The sequence below is a fragment of the Petaurus breviceps genome, unplaced genomic scaffold (assembly GCF_028583685.1).
Source record: "Petaurus breviceps papuanus isolate PSGF00001 unplaced genomic scaffold, PetGlider_PUasm1.0 118, whole genome shotgun sequence".
In the NCBI taxonomy this organism is placed as follows: Eukaryota; Metazoa; Chordata; class Mammalia; order Diprotodontia; family Petauridae; genus Petaurus; species Petaurus breviceps.
In genome coordinates, this window is record NW_027185616.1 from 23935430 (window position 1) to 23959339 (window position 23910).

Genomic DNA, 23910 nt, shown 5'->3' on the forward strand with positions numbered 1-23910 from the left:
TCTTTTGCATTTTTACTTTTTTTGTTAAAATATTTTCCAGTTGAATTTTAATCTGGTTCAACACCAAGGGCATCAGTGAAGCTAGGAAGGCCCATGCTTGACATCTCTGCTCCAAACCAAGTCAGCATTTACCTTATAGTCATTTGTGTTCTCTTTGAAGGCACAGAGGAATATAGTGAAGAAAATTTTAGAGAATAGAGTTTATGAGTAAGAAAAGAAATATGCCAAATGCATGTGAATTACTCAGAAGGTTTATACTTCTGCACTCTAAATACTTTCTTGTAGGTTAATCTGTAAAGCAGTTTCTTTAAAATTTTGGAATGTTGAGCAAGGTGAATATTGATCATAACAAAAAATAGAACTGAATATATTTAAACAAAGAGGAAATAGTATTTACTGATGTAAGAGCCATTGCAGAATCATTTATTTCTGGCCAGATCATTGACTGGTTGAGCAAAGGCTAAACAAATTAGAAAAATATGCTAAAGACACTGCATTGACTCTCATCTTAAACCTGGCTTTTTAAAGAAACTGCTGACTCTTAAAATGGGCAATGGATAAAAAGTAATAACTGATTTTCAGCATTTCTTAGTGAAGGCTAACTGATCGTAAAGCATGCAACAGAGTGAGGAGTCCAGAAGAGCCTTGTTCTAAGCCTTGAAATACTTGATCATTCTTCGCCAAGAGACATGGTAGTCAAATGCAGAGCTGTTTTGGTGGGTTTCTTTTAAAGCGTTGTAGTGGAGACACTCTTTTATTTATTTATTTTTTCATTTTTCAAATGCTTTATTAACTTCTGATTTACATCATTCATTTCCGCCAGATTTTGGGTTACAAACTTAAACTCCCCGTTTTTCCCCTACCCACCGCCCCAAAATAGCAGTCCCACAGGATATCCCCTCCTCCAATCTGCTCTCTCCCATATTTTCTCCTATACCCCTTTTGACTTTTCCAGTAGGGCGTGGTGGATCTCTATGCCCCCGTGCCTGTATATCTTATTTCCCAATTACATGTAAAATAGTATTAATAATAGTATATATATGTATTTAAACATTTGATTTTAAAACTTTGAATTCCAGATTCATTCCCTTCCTCCCTTGTCACCCACCCTTACTGGGAAGATAAGCAATTCAGTGTAGGTTGTACATATGTGGCTAATGCAAAACAATAACATAGTAGATATAATATAAAAGACTGACTATATTTCCCTCCCACCTCCCACTTGTTCTATTCTCTACTTTGATCCTATCACATTTCAAAAATGGGTGCTTCCAAATTCCCTCCCGCACAACCTTCCCTCCCTTACATCATCCCTGCTCTCATCCCCTTGCCCCCTACTCCCTTATAGGGTGAGATACCCTATTTAGTGTGTATTTCATTCCCTCCCCAAGCCAAATACAATGGGAATAAGGTTGACCCATTCCCTTTTGCTTTCCTATTCTCCTCCATTGTAACCATTTTCCCTTGCCTCTTTTATATGAGATAGTTTACCCCATTCTGTCTCTCCCAATCTCCTCTCGTTATATTCCTCTCTCACCTCTTAATTTCACCTTTTAAGTATCATCCCTTCCTGTTAAATTGGTCTTGTGCTCTCTATGTATACCTGTAAACAAATATACACACATTCATACATGTATTCATATGCCCATGTACCCCATATATAGACATTATATATATATATATATATATTTATATTTATATTTATATTTATATTCCCTTCAACTATTTTCATTCTGAGAAAACTTTCATAAGTTACAATTATTGTTTTTTCATGTAGGAATGTTAATAGTTCAACTTTGATAAGTTCCTTATGATTTCTTTTCCCTGTTTACCTTCTCATGCTTCTCTTGCTTCTTGTATCTGAATGTCAAATTTTCTATTCAACTCTGTTTTTTTTTTTTTCAGCAAGAATGCTTGAAAATGGGGCAGCCAGGTAGCACAGCAAGTAAGAGCACTGGCTCCAGTGTCGGGATGACCCGGGGATCAAATCCGGGCTCAGACACTTAGCACCCACCCAGAAACACCTGGCCTTGTAACCTTAAGAAAGTTACTTACCCCCAATTGCTTAGGGGTGGCCAGGTGGCTCAGCGAGTAAGAGAACCGGCCCCAGTGTCAGGATGACCTGGGGATCGAATCCGGGCTCTGATACTCAGCACCACACCCAGAAATAACTGGCCGTGTAACCTTGAGCAAGTTACTTAACCCTGATTGCTTTAATAAAAAAAAAAAAAAGAATGCTTGAAAGTCCTCTATTCCACTGAATGACCATATTTTCCCCTGAAACACGATACTCAATTTTGCTGAGTAGGTGATTCTTGGTTTTAAACCCAGCTCCTTTGACCTCTGGAATATCGTATTCCAAGCCCTTCGATCCCTCAGTGTAGAAGCTGCCAGATCCGGGGTTATCCTGATTGTATTTCCACAATATTCAAATGGTTTCTTCCTGGCTGCTGTAATATTCTCTCCTTAATCTGGGAATTTCTGGAACCTGGCTATAATATTCCTAGGAGTTTTCTTTTTGGGATCTTTTTCAAGAGGTGATCGGTGGATTCTTTCAACCTCTACTTTGCCCTCTGGTTCTAAAACATCAGGGTAGTTTTCTTTGAGAACTTCCTGGAGGATGATTTCTAGGTTCTTATTTTGATCATGGCTTTCAGTAGTCCAATAATTTTTAAATGATCTCTCCTGGATCTATTTTCCAGGTCAGTGGTTTTTCCCATGAGATATTTCACATTGCCTTCTATTCTTTCATTTGTTTGGATCTGTTTAACAGCATCTTGATTTCTCATAAAGTCATTAGCTTCCATTTGCTCCAATCTAATTCTGAAGCAATGATTCTCCTCAGTGAGCTTTTGAGATTCTTTTTCCATCTGGCAAATTCATCTTTTGAAGGCATTCTTCTCCTCATTGCCTTTTTGAGTCTCCTTTGGCATTTGAGTTAGTCTGTTTTTTAAGGTGTTATTTTCCTCAGTCAGGCTTTTGACTCTCATTTCATAATTTTCTTGCATCATTCTCATTTCTCTTCCCAATTTTTCCTCCACTTCTCTTATCTGCTTCTTAAGCTCCTCTATGGCCTGTAACCAATTCGTATTTTCCTTTGAAGCTTTTGGTGCAGGAGTTCTGACTTCACTGTTTTCCTCCTGTTCCATGCTTTGCTCCTTTTTGTCCCCAAAATAGGAGTCTAATGTTGGAATCTTCTGTCTGCTTTGTTTCCTTTGCCTGGTCATGTCACCCCTTAGTCACTTGACCCCTGGGCTTTTTGCCACAGTAGGACTCTGCCACCAGACAGGGGAGCTTTTGTCCCAAACTCTGGGGTTTTTTCAGCTGCCAGAGGTATTAGATGGGTGCTCTCTCTGAGGCCTCCACACGCTCTGGCAAGCTGGACATACACCCCAGGACCTCCACCCTACACTGCAATCCAGATCTGAGCAGGTTAAAGCAAGAGTGATTAGCCCTCAGACTGGTGGCTTGGGCCCCCTACACTCTGCAGGCCAGGAACTGGAGCTGCCACATGGTGCTGGCTGGCTGTGCTTGTGTCTCAGTGGCTTATCTCTCCGGGGGCCAAAGCCTACATACTCCCACTTACTGGGTCCCAAAGTCCAGACTGCAGGGACCTCTCATTTTGTCCTTCCATCTGTGTGTTGATAATTCTGGATTGCCACAACTGCTGCTGATCTGGAGTCCCTCCAGCCTGGGGCTGGTCAGACACGCCCTGGGGCTAAAACCTCTGGTTCAGTGGGCTGAGCGCTGCGCTGGCTGATTCCTGCCAGCCTGCTGGGCTGTCCTCAGTAGGAGGTTAGCTTCTCTGTGTCATTTTGTGGGTTCTGCAGCTCCAAAGTTTGTTCAGAGTCCCCTTTTTACATGGATTGGGGAGGGTGGAAGCCGGAGCCGCGGGAGGTCTTGCTTCTACTCCGCCATCTCGACTCTGCCCCCCGAGATACTCTTTTAAAAATATTGTCGGGGAACTTGAAAACAAGTATGAGAATTATGTGTAATCCAGTGGATAGTTAAATGATCTTTCAGGGGCCTTGGCACAGGCCTGAAATAAGTGCTGCAATACTTCAGAAGAATGGAACAATTAGACACAAAATGAGGCGGAATTGAATTGCTAGTTTTTGTATGATCTTGTTATGGTCATTGATAACGATGGAATTACTGCATTTTTACTCATAATAGTTCAGTGCCCAGTTTTTATGAGGAAATAGAAATGTTCCTTGATGGGTATACCCACAGAGTTAATTTATTTAGCTATCTTCTGAGGATCAGTTATCAAGCAAGGTATAAAACAGGGAGATGTGTACTGACCAAAGGTGTTTGCCACCTTGATGGAGGATGTCTAGGTGGAGTCCAAATAAAGCAGAGATACCCTGTAGATCATGAGTTCCTCTAGATGCTTTTGTTTGTTGATGACATTATACTGTTGATGTGTTATGTTGCATCAAGCTTTGGAATACAACATGATCTCAATGTAATCCACAGACACTAAAAAGAGATTGGTCAAGGAAAAAAAAAACAGTAGATACCGCTAAAATTATGACATGGAGTTGGATGGGCACCCGCTTGCATTATTCATGTAGGCCCCTTATCCCTACAGGCAAACCATAGTCTGGACCCTAAATTAAATAGGAAGAGAAAAGCAGACTGGAATACAGTTTAGAAACCGCATGATACTGTGATCAGTATTTTCTCGGTGGTGTGCTGTCTGGTTCTGAATTTTTAAATATTGTAACCACAGAAGAATCAAAGTTGCAGGTAATTAAAACACACATTAGGTGTAAGTAGGCACTTAAAATGAAGTTTTCAAGAACATATGTGACTGGCAGTGGTCCAGTCATGTAGCAAGATAGAAGGTAGTAGGCCACAAGTTGGTGGCCTGAGAGTTATATTTGTGTCTACAAGATATTTCTTTTATTACCTGAAGATTCCCTCCAGCACATTTGGCAGATTTTCTGTGGAACTTTTGTGGAAAGACATGGACAAGAATCTTCTGAGAAAGTATTGATAAGTTGAGTTTTTTACCTGTTGAGGAAGTGCTCACCCACATGGATGAAGTAATTTATCCATTGTCTTCTGTAGGTCATTGACAAGCTATATATATATTATTTTTTTTTTAAGCAGTGGGGTTAAGTAATTTGCCCAAGGTTACATGGCCATTTGTGTGTGTGTGTGGGGGGGGGGGGGGTGTTAAGTATCTGAGGCCGGAACTGATCCCGGGTCCTCCCGACTCCTGGGCCAGCACTCTTACTCATTGCGCCACCTAGCCGCCCCAGACAAGTTATATTGTTAACGAAACTTTTTAGCCAGGAAAATTTTTGCTAGTTATTCAGTCTTTGAAAATTGGAATTTGACATTTGATTTATATTGATCTCTTCCCCCTCTGCTCTCCAACATAATTCAGACTCTTGTTTATCTGCAGTGCTGCTACTTTGTGGTAAAGTGTATTTGTATATAAGCTATAAAGTCAAAGATACTTTTTTTTCCAGAGGTAAGTGAAAAATTGCTTCTTTTCCTAGGGCTTTCTCTGCAAGGGCAGAAAAACTGGGGTTCATCCATTCTTAACTCTTGTCTATCCTGTATCCTGTTTCTTAATTGAGAATCAGCACAATTTGTACCAGTCTCCCAGCGTCCCCACCCATTTCAACTATTTCTCTCCTTTGCCCTGCTCCCTCCTCCTGAAGGTCTGCAGCTATTTTAGTTCATGTCTCCCTCATGATCCAGATGGTATAATTTTTATGAAATCCGAATAAAAGAATTTTTTTAATTTAATAATTTTTAAAAGATTTTTATGTTAATTAAGGTAAGAATTGTGACAAGAGATTGGGGCCATAGCAACAGAAATGTTTAGAAGTTTATAATTTTTTTCATCTAAATACGTTTTGGGGCATGTAGAAAATGAGAAATTTAAGTAGAATTTGTACAGTTTTAGTTGACTCAGAAATTCATTTGTAAAATCTATGGATTTAGAAATTACGAGACTACAATTTGTTTCCTGATAATACTCAATTAGTTATTTTATTGTGTATTATTCTGTTTTTCATTGTGTCTTACTCCTTAGGAAGAAGACTGCTTAATGCTTTAAAAACTTAATTTTATTTTAATTTTTTAAAATATTTTTAGACTAGAGTGGGGATTTGTAACTTTCTAAGTATATAAATTCATTTTAAAGGCTTCAGTGTTGTATTCTTATTCATTCAAGAAAATTACGGTCTCTTGACACAACATAATATAATTAATATTTAATGAAGTTAAATTTTGGTCACTGTGAGTCATTGTTCAGTCTTGAAAATCAGGTGCTTTAGTGCATGGATTTTCCTTTCTCTGTTTTAGTCAGTTAACATTCATTTTTCTTCCCTGTTGGAAGATCATTTAATTAACAGAAGGATACCAAAATCTCCCTAATTTTTTTTTTTGACCATTAAAACAAAACAAAAATAAAACCAGGTACCCTCCATGGCTTTGTGATGCTTTCCAGTAAGAGAAGAAAAGCATGATCAAGAAAAAAAAGTCATCCACATCTATTCCTTTTTACTAGGTTACATTAAAGTTCATTTGAAGAAAGTTGTATGGAGTGAATGACAGATGGGTAAGGGAATAAGAACTTAAGAAGTAGAAGTGGTATGGACCCTCCCACTTGATTGGTACCTTAGGTTCTCCCTAAAGTCACCTAATCACCTAATCCAAAAGCCCTTGTTAGTCTTTATCCTCCTTTGATGACCATTCATTCTTTAATCTGAATCAGTTGATGGATCACATGCAGAAAAACTAGGAACTGTATTTTTTTTCCCTAGTTTATTTATGGTTGATGACATGTTCTCATCTGTTAGTTCATTAAGTATATCAGAAAAGGACCTTCCCTCCCCCTCTCCCCCAGAATGTATGAACTAGTTGAAGGGATGACCACTCAGATTCCACCCATTACTTGACCATGGTGAAAAGTTATTCTCCATTATCTCCTGATTACTTGGATTAGGCAAATATGCAGCTAAACAAATATTTCATTTCATTTTCCTATCTTTATGTTCAGTGTAATTTTTTTTCTGTGCCCAAATAAACTGTTGAACCTAGAGTCAAGTCAATAAGTATTTATTAAAATTTACTGTATGCTAAGCATGAGGGATGCAAAGAAAGACAGAAGACAGTCCCTGCTCTCAAGGAAGTCACAGTCTAATGGGAGAGACAACATGTAAACAATTATGTACAAATTATACAAGATAAATGGGAGATAATCATGGAAGGAAGTCAGTAACTTAAAGGGGAATCAGGAAAAAGCTTTTTGTAGAAGGTAGGAAGTTAGCTGGGACTTAAAGAAAGCCAAGAGATAGATGAGGAGAGTGCATTCCAGGCATGGGGAACAGCCAGTAAAAATAGCTGGGAGATGGAATGTCTTGTATGAGAAACAGCAAAGAGAGACCAGTGTAAATCAGTCACAGAGTACTTGGAAGGGAGTAAGGTATAAGAAGACTAGAAAGGTAGAAGGGTCACCAGTTTATAAAGGTATTGTATAGGATTTTTATACTTGATTCTGAAGTTAATAGGGAGCCAGTAGAGTTTATTAAATGAGGGAGATGACATGGTCTGACCTGCACTTTAAGAAGATCTCTTAGACAGCTAAGTGGAGGATGGATTATTGTGGAGAAAAACTTGAAACAGGGAGACCAATGAGCAGGCTATTTCACTAGTCCAGGTATGAAATGATGAAGGCCCGCACCAAGGTGGTAGCAATTTCAGAAGAGAGAAGAGGGCATATATAAGAGATACTTGGTTGAGCTTGCTGTTCTGAAGGTACTATAAGGTTGATGAGAATGGCGAGATTAGCCGCCTTTGACGAGAGTGCCCTTCTGATGAATGTAGTGCTGGAGTCTTTATGGCTAGCCATTTTGACAGACATTATTGTGGCAAGTGTTGTCTAACCTACTGCTTCAACAAGCCAGAAGACAAGTAAATGTATATGTGTTAATAAAAAAAAGTCAACTACTAATAAAAAAAAACTAGGCATAGGCCAGTATATCACACTAAATACCAAGATAAGGTCAGAATAGGGACATGATTAAGAGATGGTATAAATAAATTGGGAGAGCACAGAAAAAAATTACCTGTCAGGTGTATGGTTGATGGGAAAGAATTCATGACCATATAAGAGAGTAGTTTCACAAGAGGTAAAAATGGGTGATTTGGGTGTTACATAAAATTAGCAAATTTTTCACAAAATCAAGTGCAGCCAAAATTAGAAGGAAAGCAGGAAACTGGCGGGAAATTACAGCAATTTTCTCTGATAAAGGTCTCATTTCTCAAATATACAGGAAAGTGAACCAAATTAAATAAGAGCCATTTCCCAGTTGATAAATGTCAAAGAACAGGAACAGGCAGTTTTCAAAAGAAATTATAGTTATCAATAGTCATTTAAAAAAAATTTCCAAATTACTCAAAATTAGAGAAATGTGAATTAAAATAACTCAGGCACTATAATCACATCCATCAGATTGGTTAAGATGACAGAAAAGGAAAATGACAAATGCTGAAGGGGATATGGGAAAATAGGCCCACTAATGCACTGTTGGTGTAATTGTCCACTATTCTAGAGAATAATTTGAAACTGCCCAAAGGACTATAAAAGTGTTCATACCCTTTGACCCAACAATACCACCACTGCAGCTATACCTCAGAGAGATCAAAGGAAAAAGACCCATATTATTAAAATATTTATAGCAGAGGGGGGGAGATGCCCATCAATTGGGAAATGGCTGTACAAGTTATGTGAATCTGATGGAATCTTACTGTTGTGTAAGATGAAGGGGATGAATACAAACTGTTACAGAGTGAAGTGAGCAGAACCAAAAGAGCCAGTTCCTCAGTGGCAGCGATATTGTAATGATAATCAGCTGTAAAAGATTTAGCTGCCCTGATTAACACAATTCCAATTCCAAAGGACTCATGATTAAAAATGCTCTCCAGCTCCAGAGAGATCCGTTGGTCTCTGAGTGCACATTGAAGCATATTTCCCTCCCTTTTTTATTTTTCTCGTTTTGTTTTGTAATGTGGAAATATGTTTTGCATGATTTTGTTTATATAATGGAAAGAAGAGGGGATAGAGGAAGAGAGAGAATTTTCAACTCAAAATTTGTTTTTAAAACACCTAGAGAGGTTAAATACTTGCCCATTGGAACATAGCTACCGTGTTTCCCCGATAATAAGACACTGTCTTATTATTTTTTTTTTTGGACAGAAAAACACCAGAGGGCTTATTTTCAGGGGAGAGCTTATTTTAATGAACATTGACAGCAATTTTAATAAACAGGTAAATGTGACAAAAAAATGTACCTTTATTCAATAATGAATTCAATAAAGAACAGGATGATGCGCTCACTGCTGCAGCTCTGATTGGATGCAGCTCACGTGCGTTTCACCTGGGGGGGGGAAGGTGCATACAGAGGGTACCGTAATGTAGTGTGTAGCGCAGGGGATCACCTTCACTACAGTAGCAATCTCAATAGGGCTTATTTTAGAGGAATCTTACACAGTAAGGGGAGGGCTTATTTTCGGGATAGGTCTTATTGGGGAAACACGGTAGTAAGTAGCAGAGGGCAGTTTGAATCCAGGACTCTTGACCACAAGTCCAGTAATCTTGATAACAACCAAACAGAGAGCAATGGTATTCCCCCAGAGAGGAGAGTGAAAAGGCCCGTTTTGCAGTCTGCCCTTCCTGCCTGTCCCTAACGCATATATGGCCTCAACCCTGATGACAAGGAGACTTGTGCCTTTTCTCCCAGGGTACCCCACTGCTGGTTTGTAGTGTACCTTCCTGGGAACTGTTTAAACTGGCCACTCTTTCATCTCCAGCTCCCTCTGACACAATCAGGAAATCTCTTGATTACATGTCAGGTTTAGGGTGTTTCACATTCCTCCCTAATCACTATCTAATTTCGATTTTTTCATCCACCAAGGGAAAGACAAAGAAATAAACGACTACAATGTTCCTGTCTCAGAAAACACTGCTCCGCAAGTACCCAAAGCCAGACCCATTTGTCACAAGCTATTTCTGTCAGAGGCGGGGTTTGGCATGAAGTGTTTCTCACCTTTGCTCCCTGCTCCCCTCCCTCCAGCCCACCTCCAGTAAATCAGTACTGTGCACATTGGCTGGGCAACATAAGAGAGTAGCTATCCAAGTACTTGGAGGCAGTTGATCCTAATTCCACAGCCTCCTCTTTAGGGATAGGGCAGGAATAATAATGATGAACCTGCTTTGTAATGGAGAATCCAGAGAAAGTGAATTGTGCTGTAGTCTTGCTTAGGAGCTTGAAACTGGTCACAAATCCTCTCCCTTCCGCCACCACCCCAGGGCTTCTGTGGCTCTAATCTTCCATTTCTCTATGTGGGGATGATTGTACCTTTTGGGGATTTCCATCCATAAGATTTAGGGGGGGGGGGGAGAGAAAGAATGTCAGGTGATTGTGGTTGTGAGGAACAGGAAAGGGTTTGTTCTTTCTTCTTTGCTCTTTGGTTGTAGGAGCAAGCTAGGCCATTGTCAGATCATAAAAGAAACTAGTCTGCTGTAGAACAGTCCCAGGATCTGGGCTTTCTCCTAAGCGTCTGGCTATGGCTTACCCTGCTATTACCCCAAGAGGCAATGTTGAGTTAGGAAGCCTGTCTTATGATATAATCTAAATATGCAGCCATCTGTGTAAAGATCTACCATTTAAATTCCTAATTGTGCAATGTGTGCCAGCCAAACACCCACACTTGTCGCCATCTGCACAGTGCCATGTTCTCCTGGCTAAATATTACCAGATTAATGAATTACGGGTTGCTGTGGACAAATTGAGTAGTAAGAGGTGGTTGGGCTAGACTACATTTAAGAAATTGTTCAATGCTCTTAACAATCTCAAATTGTTTGCTGCTATAAAGGCCCATCCCTTTTAACACTAATATTCTGCTTATGATCGTATGAGGTTGCTAGTCCATAGAAATGTATGATTTCAGGAGATTTAGTATTTCAAACCATCTAAAGAAAAATAGAAAGTCTTCAGGGGTGGCCAGGTGGCTCAGCGAGTAAGAGCACCGGTTCCAGTGTTGAAATGACCTGGAGATCAAATCCCGGGCTCAGACACTTAGCACCCACCCAGAAACACCTGGCCATGTAACCTTGAGCAAGTTACTTAACCCCGATTGCTTTAAAAAAAAAAAAAAGAAAGAAAGAAAGTTATTGATATTTTACCCAAAAAAGCATAGAAATGTATGATTTCAGGACATTTAATATTTTAAATCATCCAAAGGAAAATAGAAAGTTTTTGATATTTTACCAAAAAAATTAAATTAGAGTGTCTATTTTCTACTATTAAATTAAGCTCAGTAATAAATATTTTCATCAGGGAGCACCTGTGATTGAGAGAGAAAACTTTAGTTTAAAAAAATGGAAAAAAGTAACTGCTATAACATTTCGTCATCCCAAGCTTTGGAATAGATGTATGACACACAATAGTTAAGTATTTAAATTAAGACTGACAATCTGTGTTTCCATCTTCTTTCTGTTAGTCCTTCAGTACTTCAGGGTCTATTAGAAAAGTAGTTGTCAATGAAAATGAACAAATTTTATGGTGACTCTGTCACATTTAGGAATGCCATATGTTCAGATAATATCTGGCAACAGGGAAAAACCATTAACTAGTAGGGTCATGATATACATATGAATTAGTTAATTGACTTTATTCTTACTAGCTTAAGCAAGACCCCACAATTTGATACAAAAGAAAAACTGCCTAACAATAAAGGGTGTCTCAAAAATCTTTGTGTATTTTAAAGCTATGTTGTCTAAACTTCCAGGGCCTCTACTATAAAATGTTTTGAAAATGCTAACATAAGAATAGAAACAGGATCTCTGATTTCATCCTAATAATTCATAGTAAATAAAAATTAATAGTAACATATTTGTAGAAATTCAGATGCATTATTATGCTCTGCCATTAGTGACTAAAATAAAGACCAAATGCTTTTTAATTCACATCATTTCAGAAGATGAGAGTTGACAACTATGCAATCTTGGTCAAATTGCTTAACTTCTCCACACTTTGGTTTTCTTACTTTGTCAAATGAAGACAGAAGTACTTAACTGCCCATCTACCAGCCTTGTTTTAGCAAATGAAATAATGTATGTAAAATGAGTATTTTAAAGCTTATGAAAAAAATATAAGACCAAATACTGATTTGCGTCATTTTCAAAGATGGGAGGTGATAGCTGACTGATTTGGGACAAATTGTTTGAGCACTCTGAGCTTTGGTTTCCTCCTTTGTAAAATGAGGATAATAGTTCTTAAGCTCCCTGTCTTACAATCAGAATCTCAAACTGGTTTCTCAAGCCTGGATAAATACTGTAATGCCATTGCTCATTAATCTGTGATGAAGCTGTCCAGATAAATGTAATACTATTCTGAATGTAATTAACACTATACCTTTTCCTCTTAATCTGAGTTTTTATTTCACTTGTATGAGCTAAGAAGCAAATTATAGAAGTGAAAGAAAAATACAGGATTAGAATGTGAGTGACTGCATATAATCTAATGAAAACTGTCAGTTTAGAACAGAGGGGGGGAAAGGGAATAGGGAACAATATCTGTTCAAATAAAGGAAAATTCAAATTGCAAAATGCATTTGAGGAAATGTATTTTATTATTTGATTTAGATGAAAGTTTCATGTAAGTATTTGCTCTATTCCTTTGGTGAGTAAATCAGAAAATTCTGTAATTACAGAAAATACATTAATCATATGGAAATGGTTGTTTTAATGTGTCTCTCTTTTACTTTCATACTTGAATGGATCCTTTATTTTATAATTGTTGATATATTTCTTCTGTGTGTGTAGATTTTACCTTTTCTTTACCTCAGCCTTTAATTTTTTTATTTTATTCCATGTACTTCCAGTAGACTGCTGGCTTTACCCTCATTCTTTTAGCATCTTGGGGATACCAGTATATCACTGGGATGGTCTGTGAACTTTTTATTTTTTACTGTATATCCCACCCAGTTCCTTTTCTAGTCATATCACTGCTTGAATTGGTATCAATAATTAAATTTTGGCTCTAAAAGTCTTAAAATACTTGAAAATAAATTTGCTATGATTCTTTAGCATGTTTAAAAATTCTCCTATCCCAATTGTATTAGTATAATTTTGTTTTTTATTTAGTGCAGTGGTGGTTTTTTTGTGCTCGTTACAAATGATTCTGAGTCATTAAAGCACTTATAAGACGTTGTATAGTGTTACTAATGCTTCATCATTTTGTCAGATCTCTCACATATATTGGCTACCTCAAAATTCATAAGTGCATTTTATTTCTAAATAGTTATTAAAAATTGGTGTTTTGAAAAAACATATTTTCAGAAATTTTCCCACTCCAAGAATTTAATTTATACACAATTTGGGGAGAAATACCCTTTTAAGTTTTCACGTATTTTTTTACTGTGGGTTCTTAATAATTTAACCCCTAACACTGAACTGTTGTTCTGGGCAGAAACTATTATTATTAAGCACACATATGTAAAAAAAGTGTGTGTGTGTTTATATGAAGTATGTATAACTTTGGCCAGAATTTTAAGAACCAAAAAAGGGTTTGTTTGTTTGTTTGTTTGTTTGTTTTTAAAGCTATGCTGTGTTCAAGGGGCTGAGGCCTAGGATGTCTTCCAGGGGTGAAATGGATCATGATAATGAATTAAAGAGAGAAGGCAAAATTATTCCAACTCCCATTTTATTCTCTTTCCCATGGAAAAGAATTTTTGTTTTTTAAAAAAAGAAAACAGAAAAGTTAAATAAAGAGTTGAAGCTCAAGATAAATGAGAAGATAAGAGAGGACCTATTTCTGTCAGTGAGATCCCTTCATCAGACCCAGACAAGCTTCACTCAAGATCACCAAGAGAACTGACTGCTGAACTGCTGTCAGTGATCTTTGCAAAATCATGAGGAGAGGGGCCATGCCATTGGCCTCAAAGAAGGGAAGAATTGGACAGCAAACTTGGCAAATTTCTAGAACGTGTCATTAAAATGCATTAATTTGTGAGCATTTAAAAATGAACATTGTGGTCATTAAAAGCCAACGTGCTGTCATCAAGAACTGATTATGCCGCAGTAAATTAATTTCCCTTTATGACTAGATTAGAAGATCACAGAAATGCTAGAGATGCATAGTATGCCTAAATTAAACCAAGTAAAGTTCCTCCTGACCTTTATGGAGAAGGGAGTAAGCATTTATTAAGTGCCTACTGTGTGCCAAGCACTGTGCTAAGGAAGTACTTTAAAAAATATATCTCACTTGATCCTCGTGGCAGGGAGTTAGGTACTATTATTATCCTCATTTTACAGTTGAGGAAACTAAGATAGAAGTCAAATGACTCGCTCAGGGTCAAACAGCTTTGAAGTGTCTTGGGTCCAAACTGGAACTCAGGTCTTCCTGAATACACATGAACTGGATGTTGATATAGTTAGATGACTTGGAAACAGCTTCAAACAAAAATATTTAATGGATCAATGTCATCTTGAAGGCAAGTTTCTAGGGAATGTCCTCGGGATCTTCCTGTGGCCATACACCAGACTCAGCCTCTTGCTACATCTTTTGGTCCCATATTGAGCATTGCATGGGCTTGCCCTGGGTCACCCGGATACCTGTTCTGCCCTCAGCCTCAGTGCTAGGCCCTTCTGGATTTGTGAGGTTCAGAGCACTAAGTTTCAGGGCCCTCTATAGCATCTAGACAGAATGCTGGAGACCCCCAAATTTCTGGGTATGTCACTGCCCTTGGTCTGCTGTTACTCCCTAGGGCTTGTGTTGTCCACCTTGGGACTTGTCTCTGGCCTGTCCCTGTGCTTAGAGCTTGTTGGTCTGGACTGCCTCTGATGGCTGGCATCCCCCTTCTCTCTGATCTCTCAGTTTCTAGCACACTTTTTATGCAGTGCTGGAGTGGAAGTAATCATTTATTGTCCTTTGTTACTGGATTTTTTGATCATTATTTGTTCTAGTATGAATTTTAGGTATCTTAGAATCAGTATGTCGAATATATTATGTACATTGTTTTTTTTTTTTAAAGCAATCTGGGTTAAGTAACTTGCTCAAGGTTACACGGCCAGTTATTTCTGGGTGTGGTGCTGAGTATCTGAGCCCGGATTTGATCCAGGTCATCCCGACACTGGAGCCGGTGCTCTTACTCGCTGAGCCACCTGGCCGCCCTAAGCAATTGGGGGTTAAGTAACTTGTATGTACATTAATCTTGATAATTTTGACCTTTGGGGACTTTTAAAAGATATGATTATTTGTTGGATATGAAACACAGTCAACATAGCATTTCTTGTAATGTGTTTGACAAAGAACTTGGACATGAAGAAGTACCTGCTCTGCCATTTTCTGCTCATTCTGCCATTTGTGCTCACATTATTAGTATTCTCTTCAGTTCCCAGTTTCTTTGACTTGACTATTTCATGAGAGCTAGTTCAGTTAGAACTAGATAGTATGATCTATAAATTCAGTTATCTAGGTACATATGAGCTGTTAAATATGTTAGTATGGCAAAGATGAATGAGTGAGGCCTCTGCTACCAACCCCTCTACTTTGTGGAGCTCCCAATAACTCTCATGGATCATTCATGATATGTGACTGCCTAATGTACCCTGAGTTTGCCAGTGTCAGTTCATATACTATTATTAAAGCTCAGTTTCTTTTTCAAACATAAATGTAAGTTCTAATATTTTCTCGCCACATTCCAGAGGATCATCTTGTGTACTCCACCTGTCTGCTTGTACCCCATTTTGGATACCACTGTTCTAATCAAATTTGATTTCTACTGTCTAACATGCCTGGTACATGTTAGATACTTAGTTGATGCTTGTTAATTGATTAATGATAGAATTTTTACAAAATGGAATAACATCTATAATCTCATGGATAAGGACACTCAACACCCCCCCCCCCCAGTGGAGGTCACAGCCCATTTATGCCTCCTCATCTGCTGCCATTTATGTCTATATATTAGCATAAATCCTCCATAGAACATCAGCCAAAATGCTGGAGTGCTTTTCTCTGAGTCTTTTAATATTCTTTGTATAACAGGGCTGTATTTGAACTCTCACTACATAATTAGCCTATTTTTTTTTTCCTATTTCCTTTTCTGGTCTCTTTTATACTCTTTTCATGGACAAATAATATAGGGTAATATACTATATACAGCTTGTGCCTACTATACATTTTACTTGAACAGTAAGCAAGTTCAAATTTTAATTCACTTCATCCATATTTATCAGTGAGCCATGCAACACAATAGCCAAACATCATTTTATTGTGTTATACTTTACAATTCCAGCACTCCTGTTTCTTGTAATAAATGAGACTGTTAAAAGTTAGTCATTGACAAGAAAGGATGTTGTTGTCACCACATACAGAAAGATGAGTTTATTTGATAGTTGGGTTTTAGTCATAGGGGGTGGTATTCACAGTTTCTTTCAGTGTAGTATAACTATAAAGCCCACGTTGAAATCTTACCAGGAAGTCTGAATCTTAATTATCGTAAAGGTAACTATACTTTTGTTTCTTTAATGAGTTATACACCTATGTCTGAATTTTCCTTTTCTTCAGGATTGATTAGAATTGTGAGCCCTTTCATTATAAGCTCTGTCCTCAAATACCAGTTGTAGTCTTTTTTTTTTCTTCCAAAAATAGCTTTGAAATATTTGGTCATCATTCAATACTTTACATATTTTAGGAATTATTGTAATTAACCCTCCAGTTCCAATTAAAAAAAAAAAAGAAACTGCAGATTCTAAACCTGTTTTGAAATACATAATTGATAGGCTGGAAGAAGTGACAGTAATTTCTTTGGATTAGAACTGTTTGGTGAACTAGAGTGTTCCCCTAAACACATTGTGGATTTTAAAGTCCTGCCAGTTGGTCAGTTCATAATAGATTATTTGAAGCTTTAATGACTCAAGTATGCCATTGTTGTGTTTGTATTTATTTTCTATGTTTATAAAGGATAGATATACTTAGATCAGTGATCCCCATATTTTATCATTGCTCTAATAGATATGGGAGAATAAGAAGAAAATAGGAAGCAGAGGATAAAGGACTCTTTAGAGTTTTGTTTTCTTTTTATAATAGGTGAAAGGTTATTTGACCTTGACAGAGACAGAAACAGAAGAACAAAAAAAGAGGGAGGTAACCTATTAAGTCCTTTCTATGAGCCAAGTAATGGAGATGGAAATGTTATTCAGTTGTTTTCAACTGTGTCCAACTCTTTGTGACCCAATTTGGGGTTTTCTTGGCAATGATATTGGAGTGTTTTGCCATTTCCTTCTCGGCTCATTTTACAGATGAGGAAACTGGGGCAAATAGGGTTATGTGCCAGGGTCACACAACTAGTATCCTGTCTTAGGCTAGATTTGAATTCAGGAAGATGAGCCTTCCTAACTTTAGGCTCAGCAAGAATGCCACTAGCTGCCCCAGAGTTACAAGTACAAGTAAACTAAAAAGTCTCTGCCCCCAAAGAACTTTCATTCTAATGAGGGAAGACAAAATGGAATGATGAGTTAGCAATGGGATATGTGTAGCATGCAGGGAAGGACGGTATGGAGATGTCCGAGAAATGATGGAAAACTGGTTCTAGGCAAGATAGAGCCAAAGTGCACATCTCAAAGTCTAGGATGGTCTCCTGGACAGAGTCCCAAGGTTCCTTTGGTGAAGAGGTAGAGATGATGCCTGGAATGGAGGTGCCTGATGTCATCCTATCCATCCTGTCTCATTCTCATCTTTCAAATCTTACTCTTCCAGTCCAGCCCCACTAATTTAACCCTAGATCAGCTCCTCATTTTCACCTGCCGAAGGTGTTGAGGTTGTTTAGTTCTCTGAGTCTTATGTCTTCTCTCTATTCCAAACTTCATACCAATTCAGTAATACTCTTTCTTGATCTTGTCATATCACTCATCTTTTTTGAAATCTTTAGTGACTCCCTATTGTCTACTGGGTAAATTATAAATTTCAGTTCTTGACATTCAAGATGCTCCGCAACATCTGTCCATCTGTGTATTTCCTGTTGTACACTTTTTTTGTTTTGTCATTCAGTTTTAAATTTTGAGATCCAAATTTTCTCCCTCCCTCAAGCCTTTCCCCAATCCATCCCCAAGGCAGGCAGTATCATACCCGTTATACATGTGAAGTCATACAAAATAAATTTCCATATTACAAAAAGAGCAAGAAAAATAAAGTGAAAAATGTACTTTGATCTGTACACAGATAGCATCAGTTTTCTCTTTGGAGGTGAGCCTGCTCTGTTTCTCCACAAGTTGGACAGTTCCCTTAGCATGCCAACGTTTAGGTTGTTGTTTGTACCTATAGTGCCCTCCATCTGGTCCTTCCTTTTTCTTGGCAAGTTTTCTACCCATCCTTTAAAAAAAAAAAGCTCAAATACTACTTATTCCAAGAAATCTTTCATGGCTTCCTGGTTGGTAATGACCTTTATTACTCTTGATATTAGGTATTTTAACTATCTATGTTTATATTTCACACACCCCCACCCGCCATAAGCCATTCTTACCCATTTCTCCAACACCTAGCATAGTGTTCTTTACATCATAGGCACTCAATAGTAATTTTTGATTTGAGAATTAATTTTTGTTTGGGAATTTTTTGTATTTATATATATTATAATGCTTTTAAAAAATAAGATTAATCTTTTTGATTATTATTTTTTGACCATGTGATGAATGTTATTGGCTCCCTTTTCTTTATGTATGCATATATGTACTTATTTCTATAATGTGTCCACATGAGAGCATAGTTTGTGTTTCCTTTGAGGTTGTTTTTTTTTTTTTTGGAGGGAGAAGGTGAGGTAATCGGGGTTAAGTGACTTTCCCAAGGTCACACAGCTAGTAAGTGTCAGTGTCTGAGATCACATTTGAACATAGATCCTTTTGACTCCAGGGCTGGTGCTCAATAATGCACTGGGACACCTAGCTGCCCCTAGTTTTTATTCTTTTTTATTGTAAATGTATAATCATCTCTGCCTTCACTGACAATGACACTTCTGTTTATGATGCTAGGAATAGCTCAGTTCTTACTCCTACATGGCTTCCTCCTTAGTAGTTGTCTGCAGAATCTGGTCGAAGGTTGAACATTTACCCTTTCTTAGGAATTGTTTTTTCTTAGAGATTGTACAGAAATGGATACTAAAGATCTATTGTTTTGTGGTGACTACACAATATAAAGACAGATGATTCAGTATTAGGTATGCCAGCCAAATGTTCAAAATTGTGGCCATTTCCAAAGAAATTAAAATGAGGCACGAACACCATTATTTTCCTAGTGTATTTTTTAAAGGAAATCTGAGTTCATTACTTTCTTTTTAAAAAAATATTTTTTGTAATAGAAAATTTCCTTAACTATGATTTAATTCTACATCAGACTTTCTAGCTGGATCACCATGGACAATTCATTTGACTTTTCTGATCCTCAGTTTCCTCATCTGTGAAAATAAGGATAATAGTACCTACTTCATAGTGTTGTTGTGAGGTTCAAAAGAGATAATATTTGTAAAACATGTAAAATTTAAAGCACTCTGTGTCATTATTACTTGGATATTCCAGTGGATCTGAGGTTATATCATTCTAGATATTTTCCTGATAATGCAAATCAGAGCCCATCCTTACTTGCCTATCTGGTGACTCTCATCCATGTTGGCCTAGCCTATAATTTCATTTCAGGGGATGCCCGTGACCTGATGATTGCCTTCTCTCATTCTCTTGACATTCCATGGAAACCAGTGGAGCACACAAGCAGTTTCTTAACTTGTTCCCTACACTTATTACATGACCAGCCCATCTTTTTTACAGGCATATGTTTTCTCCCATACTCTGCTCATGCCTACCTGCCATGTATTTCTTCATTGTTCACCTCAGCTTTGATTCTTAGGTGACTTCCCACTGTCATGCTCCTTTAACTTCAATCTGTTTTACTTTTCATTGCTAGAGTAATGTTAATGCATAGTGTTAATCACTTTACTCCTATACTTAGAGGCCTTCAAGGATTACTGCTCCCAATCCCCCACCCCTTGTTTTTTTCACTTGAACCTGTTACTTCATTGATATAAGAAAGGAACTCCTTCTGCCAGTGTAGTTCATCAAATCTGAGATTTAAGTCTTAGTGAGTTATGAGATGATTTGTCCTGGAGTCACATGATCAATGTGTTTCATTGACAGGTCTTTCTGGTTCTAAAGCTAGGTTTCTATCATACTGCTTTGCCTCTCTCAATGGATCCTCGTTGTCAAAATGGATAATTTTGATTACATTGCCCATTAAAATTAAGGCCAAACTCCAATCCATTTTTCCACCTCCCCTTGTATGAACTAGTTCCTTTCATATAGTTTCAATTGAGCCGAACAGGACTACTTGTCATCCGCTCTGTCTTTTCACACCTTCATGCCTTTATTTATATTATCTCCCTAGTCTGAAATTCATTCTCTTCTACCCTTATCTTTGCTTGTGGAATTACAGCACCTTTTTGAAGGCCCCATTAGGATACAACCTCTTTGAAACCTTCTCTGTCATCCTAGACAAAGGTAGTTTTTTATTTCTTTGGTGCTTATATTACATTTTGTTACTTTATTCTAATTTCATTATTAATTAGTATTAATATTTTAGTGCATGTTATCTCTTCTTCTAGGTTCCTTTCCATTTGCTTCCTAAATATTTATTGAATGAGGGTTGGTGAAAATAGATTTTCTTTTTAATTTTTGTATTCGTGAAGCTTTTATTGGGAGGAGAAAGAAAGGGATAAATATTTGATGAGAGGTAATTCAAACAGCTGAACTGAAATGGTATCAATTTTTTTCTTTTAGTGTTAAATGTTTACAGAAGACAGTGAAGGATTCTTATCACATGATTTGTAGACCATGTGCTTGTGAACTTGAAGTTTGTGCTAAATGTGGAAAGAAAGAAGAAATCGTTATCCCGTGAGTATTTATTTCCATGAAAGTTTCTTTTACTCTTACACTCTTTGATGAACATGAGTTTTCTTTTCACTGAAGCATTCTGATAACTAATTAAGGCTTATATTTCAGTATAATTATACATTGGGCCAGTTTCAATCTATAGAAACTGATTGTAAGAGAATTTCGATTTTAAAATTTTTGATAGTTCTTCCCCCATGTAATAAGTTTCAACAATCTTTTTCATGTTAATCAGCCCTAATAAGCTGATGATTCTATATTTAAATTTTTTTTCCTTGTTTGTAGCACAGTTTCATTCAAGTCAAGCTTCATTTGTCTCTGACTGAGATCATTGGTATAATCTGTATTTCTCTGGTTCATGACCTACCTACCTACTAGCACAGAAAGGAAAATAAATAGTTGTGAGCTAGATATGGTGCATTTTTTGCTTTGTTATAGTAAATGGAAAACCACGTCACTATTTAGAATATATTGGCTGTTGCCCTTGTAATATTCCTGTAATGTTGCCCCTGGGGATGCAGACTAACTTAAAAGCCTTATGATGTAAACATTTGGTATAACTTCATTTGCTAATTGGTAGACAACCATTGAGAGGGTGAGTTATGTGCCCCAAACCTTACTCTATTTTATTGTTCTTTACAAGCACTGCTATTGCACTTAACACTTTACACCCTCAAACCTAGGTACCCTTCATCTGTTCTTCTGCCTGTACTACCTTTTCCTCCTTAGCTTCTGGTCAAATCTACTTCTCCTTGGAGAGGTTTTAGGCCCAAATTCCTTCACAAAAGTAGAATAGCCAATTAGTGAATATATGTATTATTCACCTTTATGATATACTCTAAGGCTTCCTTAGGCATTTTAAAGTGGAGCTTCTCTGTAAATATGAAGTTTTGAGACTAGTTTTGTTTGATTTCAATTAGAAGCCCCATTTTTCACAGTAGGGATCCAGGGTTCTGCCCCTGTCCCAAGAAAATATAAATAATTTTCAGTTACAAGACTTAGCCAATATATAGATAAACTCATTTTTAAATTTTTATTGTCTCAAGTTGACAGTGGACAAAACAAAGAAACTGAAAATAGATTAGTTAGAATATTGTGATGGTGACATTTTTTAATGGTTTTGATTTTGTTTGTGTTAAACAGTTTTTCTGTAATGAATTTCATGTACTAATTGGATTGGACTTGACATGACCAACAACATTATTATTAGCTGGGTTCGTACTTCAGGGAACTTTATTCATATTTGTTTCATTGAAATTCCTGCTGATGAGGAACAAAAAAAGTAGAATTTTGTTGAAAAGGCTCACTCTGCCTTTACTGAACAAGAAAATAATAAAAGCCTGGCAGGTAATTGGATTTTTTTTCCCCATCCTCCATCAGGATCAGTAACAAGCTAGAGAAGACATCAGATGTTGAAAGTGATGGAATATCTGACGGCAGGAGAAGAAACAGAAGATTTGAAGAAGAACAGAGCTGTGATGAATTAGATTCTGACCTTGATTTAAATGAATCAGAAGATAAGGAACAAAATAATCATAGCAGCTATACCAAAAACAAATCTGCAAGTGTGAAAACCTAACCAACTTGAAAGTCTTGTACAAAGGCCTATGAAATTATAAGCAGGACAATGGAAGGTTCATTGACCTGGGATTAGGGGTTGCTAGGTTCTACCCTAGCCTCTGTTAGTAACCAGTTATATAACCACGGTCAAATCATTTGCTTCCTTGGAGTCTGGTTTTTTGTTGTTGTTTTTTTTTTATCTGTAAAATGGTATCAGTAGATGACCTGAAAAAACAGTTCCCAACTCTAGTTTTCTATCACCTGGATTTCATCAGAAACAGAATCCATGCTTGAATTTCTCTTGGAACAATAAAAATGAACTCTTCTTTTTTTATTCAGCATATTGCTCCTTTAATTTTGATGCTTCCATTATGAATTTTCTCATGGAATGTCTCTTCTTATTAAGTGTGGAGTAATTTCAGGATTATTATTTAGAAAGCTCCATGATCAGAAGTCATAAGCTTAAACAATATTCAGAATTAGTGGAATATTTTAATCTCTGATGTGAAAAGAATTGATCTCATTAGGGTGTGGGGCTTCAATAAAAATTAATTGATCTCAAGTAGATAATTCACATTGAAAAGCTATAATTTCATATTTTTCCTTCATTGTAGAAATAGAATGTTGTAGGAAAAACATTGAATGTGAGGTTAGGAGATAATGAAGTTCAAGTTCCATAATACTTATAAATTGACAAGTCATTTAAACTCTCTGGTCTTCAGGTTCCTTGTCTGTGTAATGGGAGTAAAAATACCTTCTGTACAGAGTTTATATGAATAAAGCACTTTGTAAACTTTAAATAACTATGTGACATATCACAGGCCTTTCATAAAAATTATGTAAGATTCTTCTTATTAATAATAATAATACCAATTTATGTTTCTTTTTCTTCCCCTTCATATAAAGGACTTGATTCATATTTTACATTAAAGAGGCGATGTTATATTGTGAAAAGTCAGAAGACATAGTCTCAAGGTCTTGGACACAAACATTCTTATGATACGTATACACATCATACTCAAGCCTTCTCATATGCATTATCTTGTGTCATCCATGTAATGGTCCTTTATGGCAAGGAGGCCAAGTAATAAATTGAGTTCTGCCTCTGGTTCTTACACTTGCAAATCATTAGGTGCTTATTAACTCAATCTCTCTGATCCTCAGTTTCCTGGGGAGCAAGTTAGTAAGAGCTATTGGAGTCTACTTGGAGTCATAAGCACCATAGAGTTCATCCAATTTCATCCCCTCATTTGCAGATGAGAAAGCAGGCCCACAGAGGGCACAGGAGATGCCCCTTGTTGCATGGGTGAAATAGTGACAGAGAAATTCTTTTGAATTCTTCTAGGCCAATACCCTTTCCACTGTATCTATCTTACAAGGTAGTT

The 23910-nt window shown here is 37.2% G+C and overlaps 1 protein-coding gene across 1 annotated transcript in view; it reads left to right on the forward strand.

Annotated features, from left to right (window-relative positions):
• CUNH9orf85 (chromosome unknown C9orf85 homolog) overlaps positions 1 to 23328 on the forward strand; it is an 89250-nt gene extending 65922 nt beyond the window's left edge. The window contains exons 3-4 of the mRNA XM_069087081.1: positions 20855 to 20968; positions 22346 to 23328. Of these exons, the coding sequence (XP_068943182.1) occupies positions 20855 to 20968; positions 22346 to 22544 (313 nt within the window). The 3' untranslated portion in view covers positions 22545 to 23328. The remainder of the gene's footprint in view (positions 1 to 20854; positions 20969 to 22345) is intronic.
• Positions 23329 to 23910: the final 582 nt, after the last annotated feature.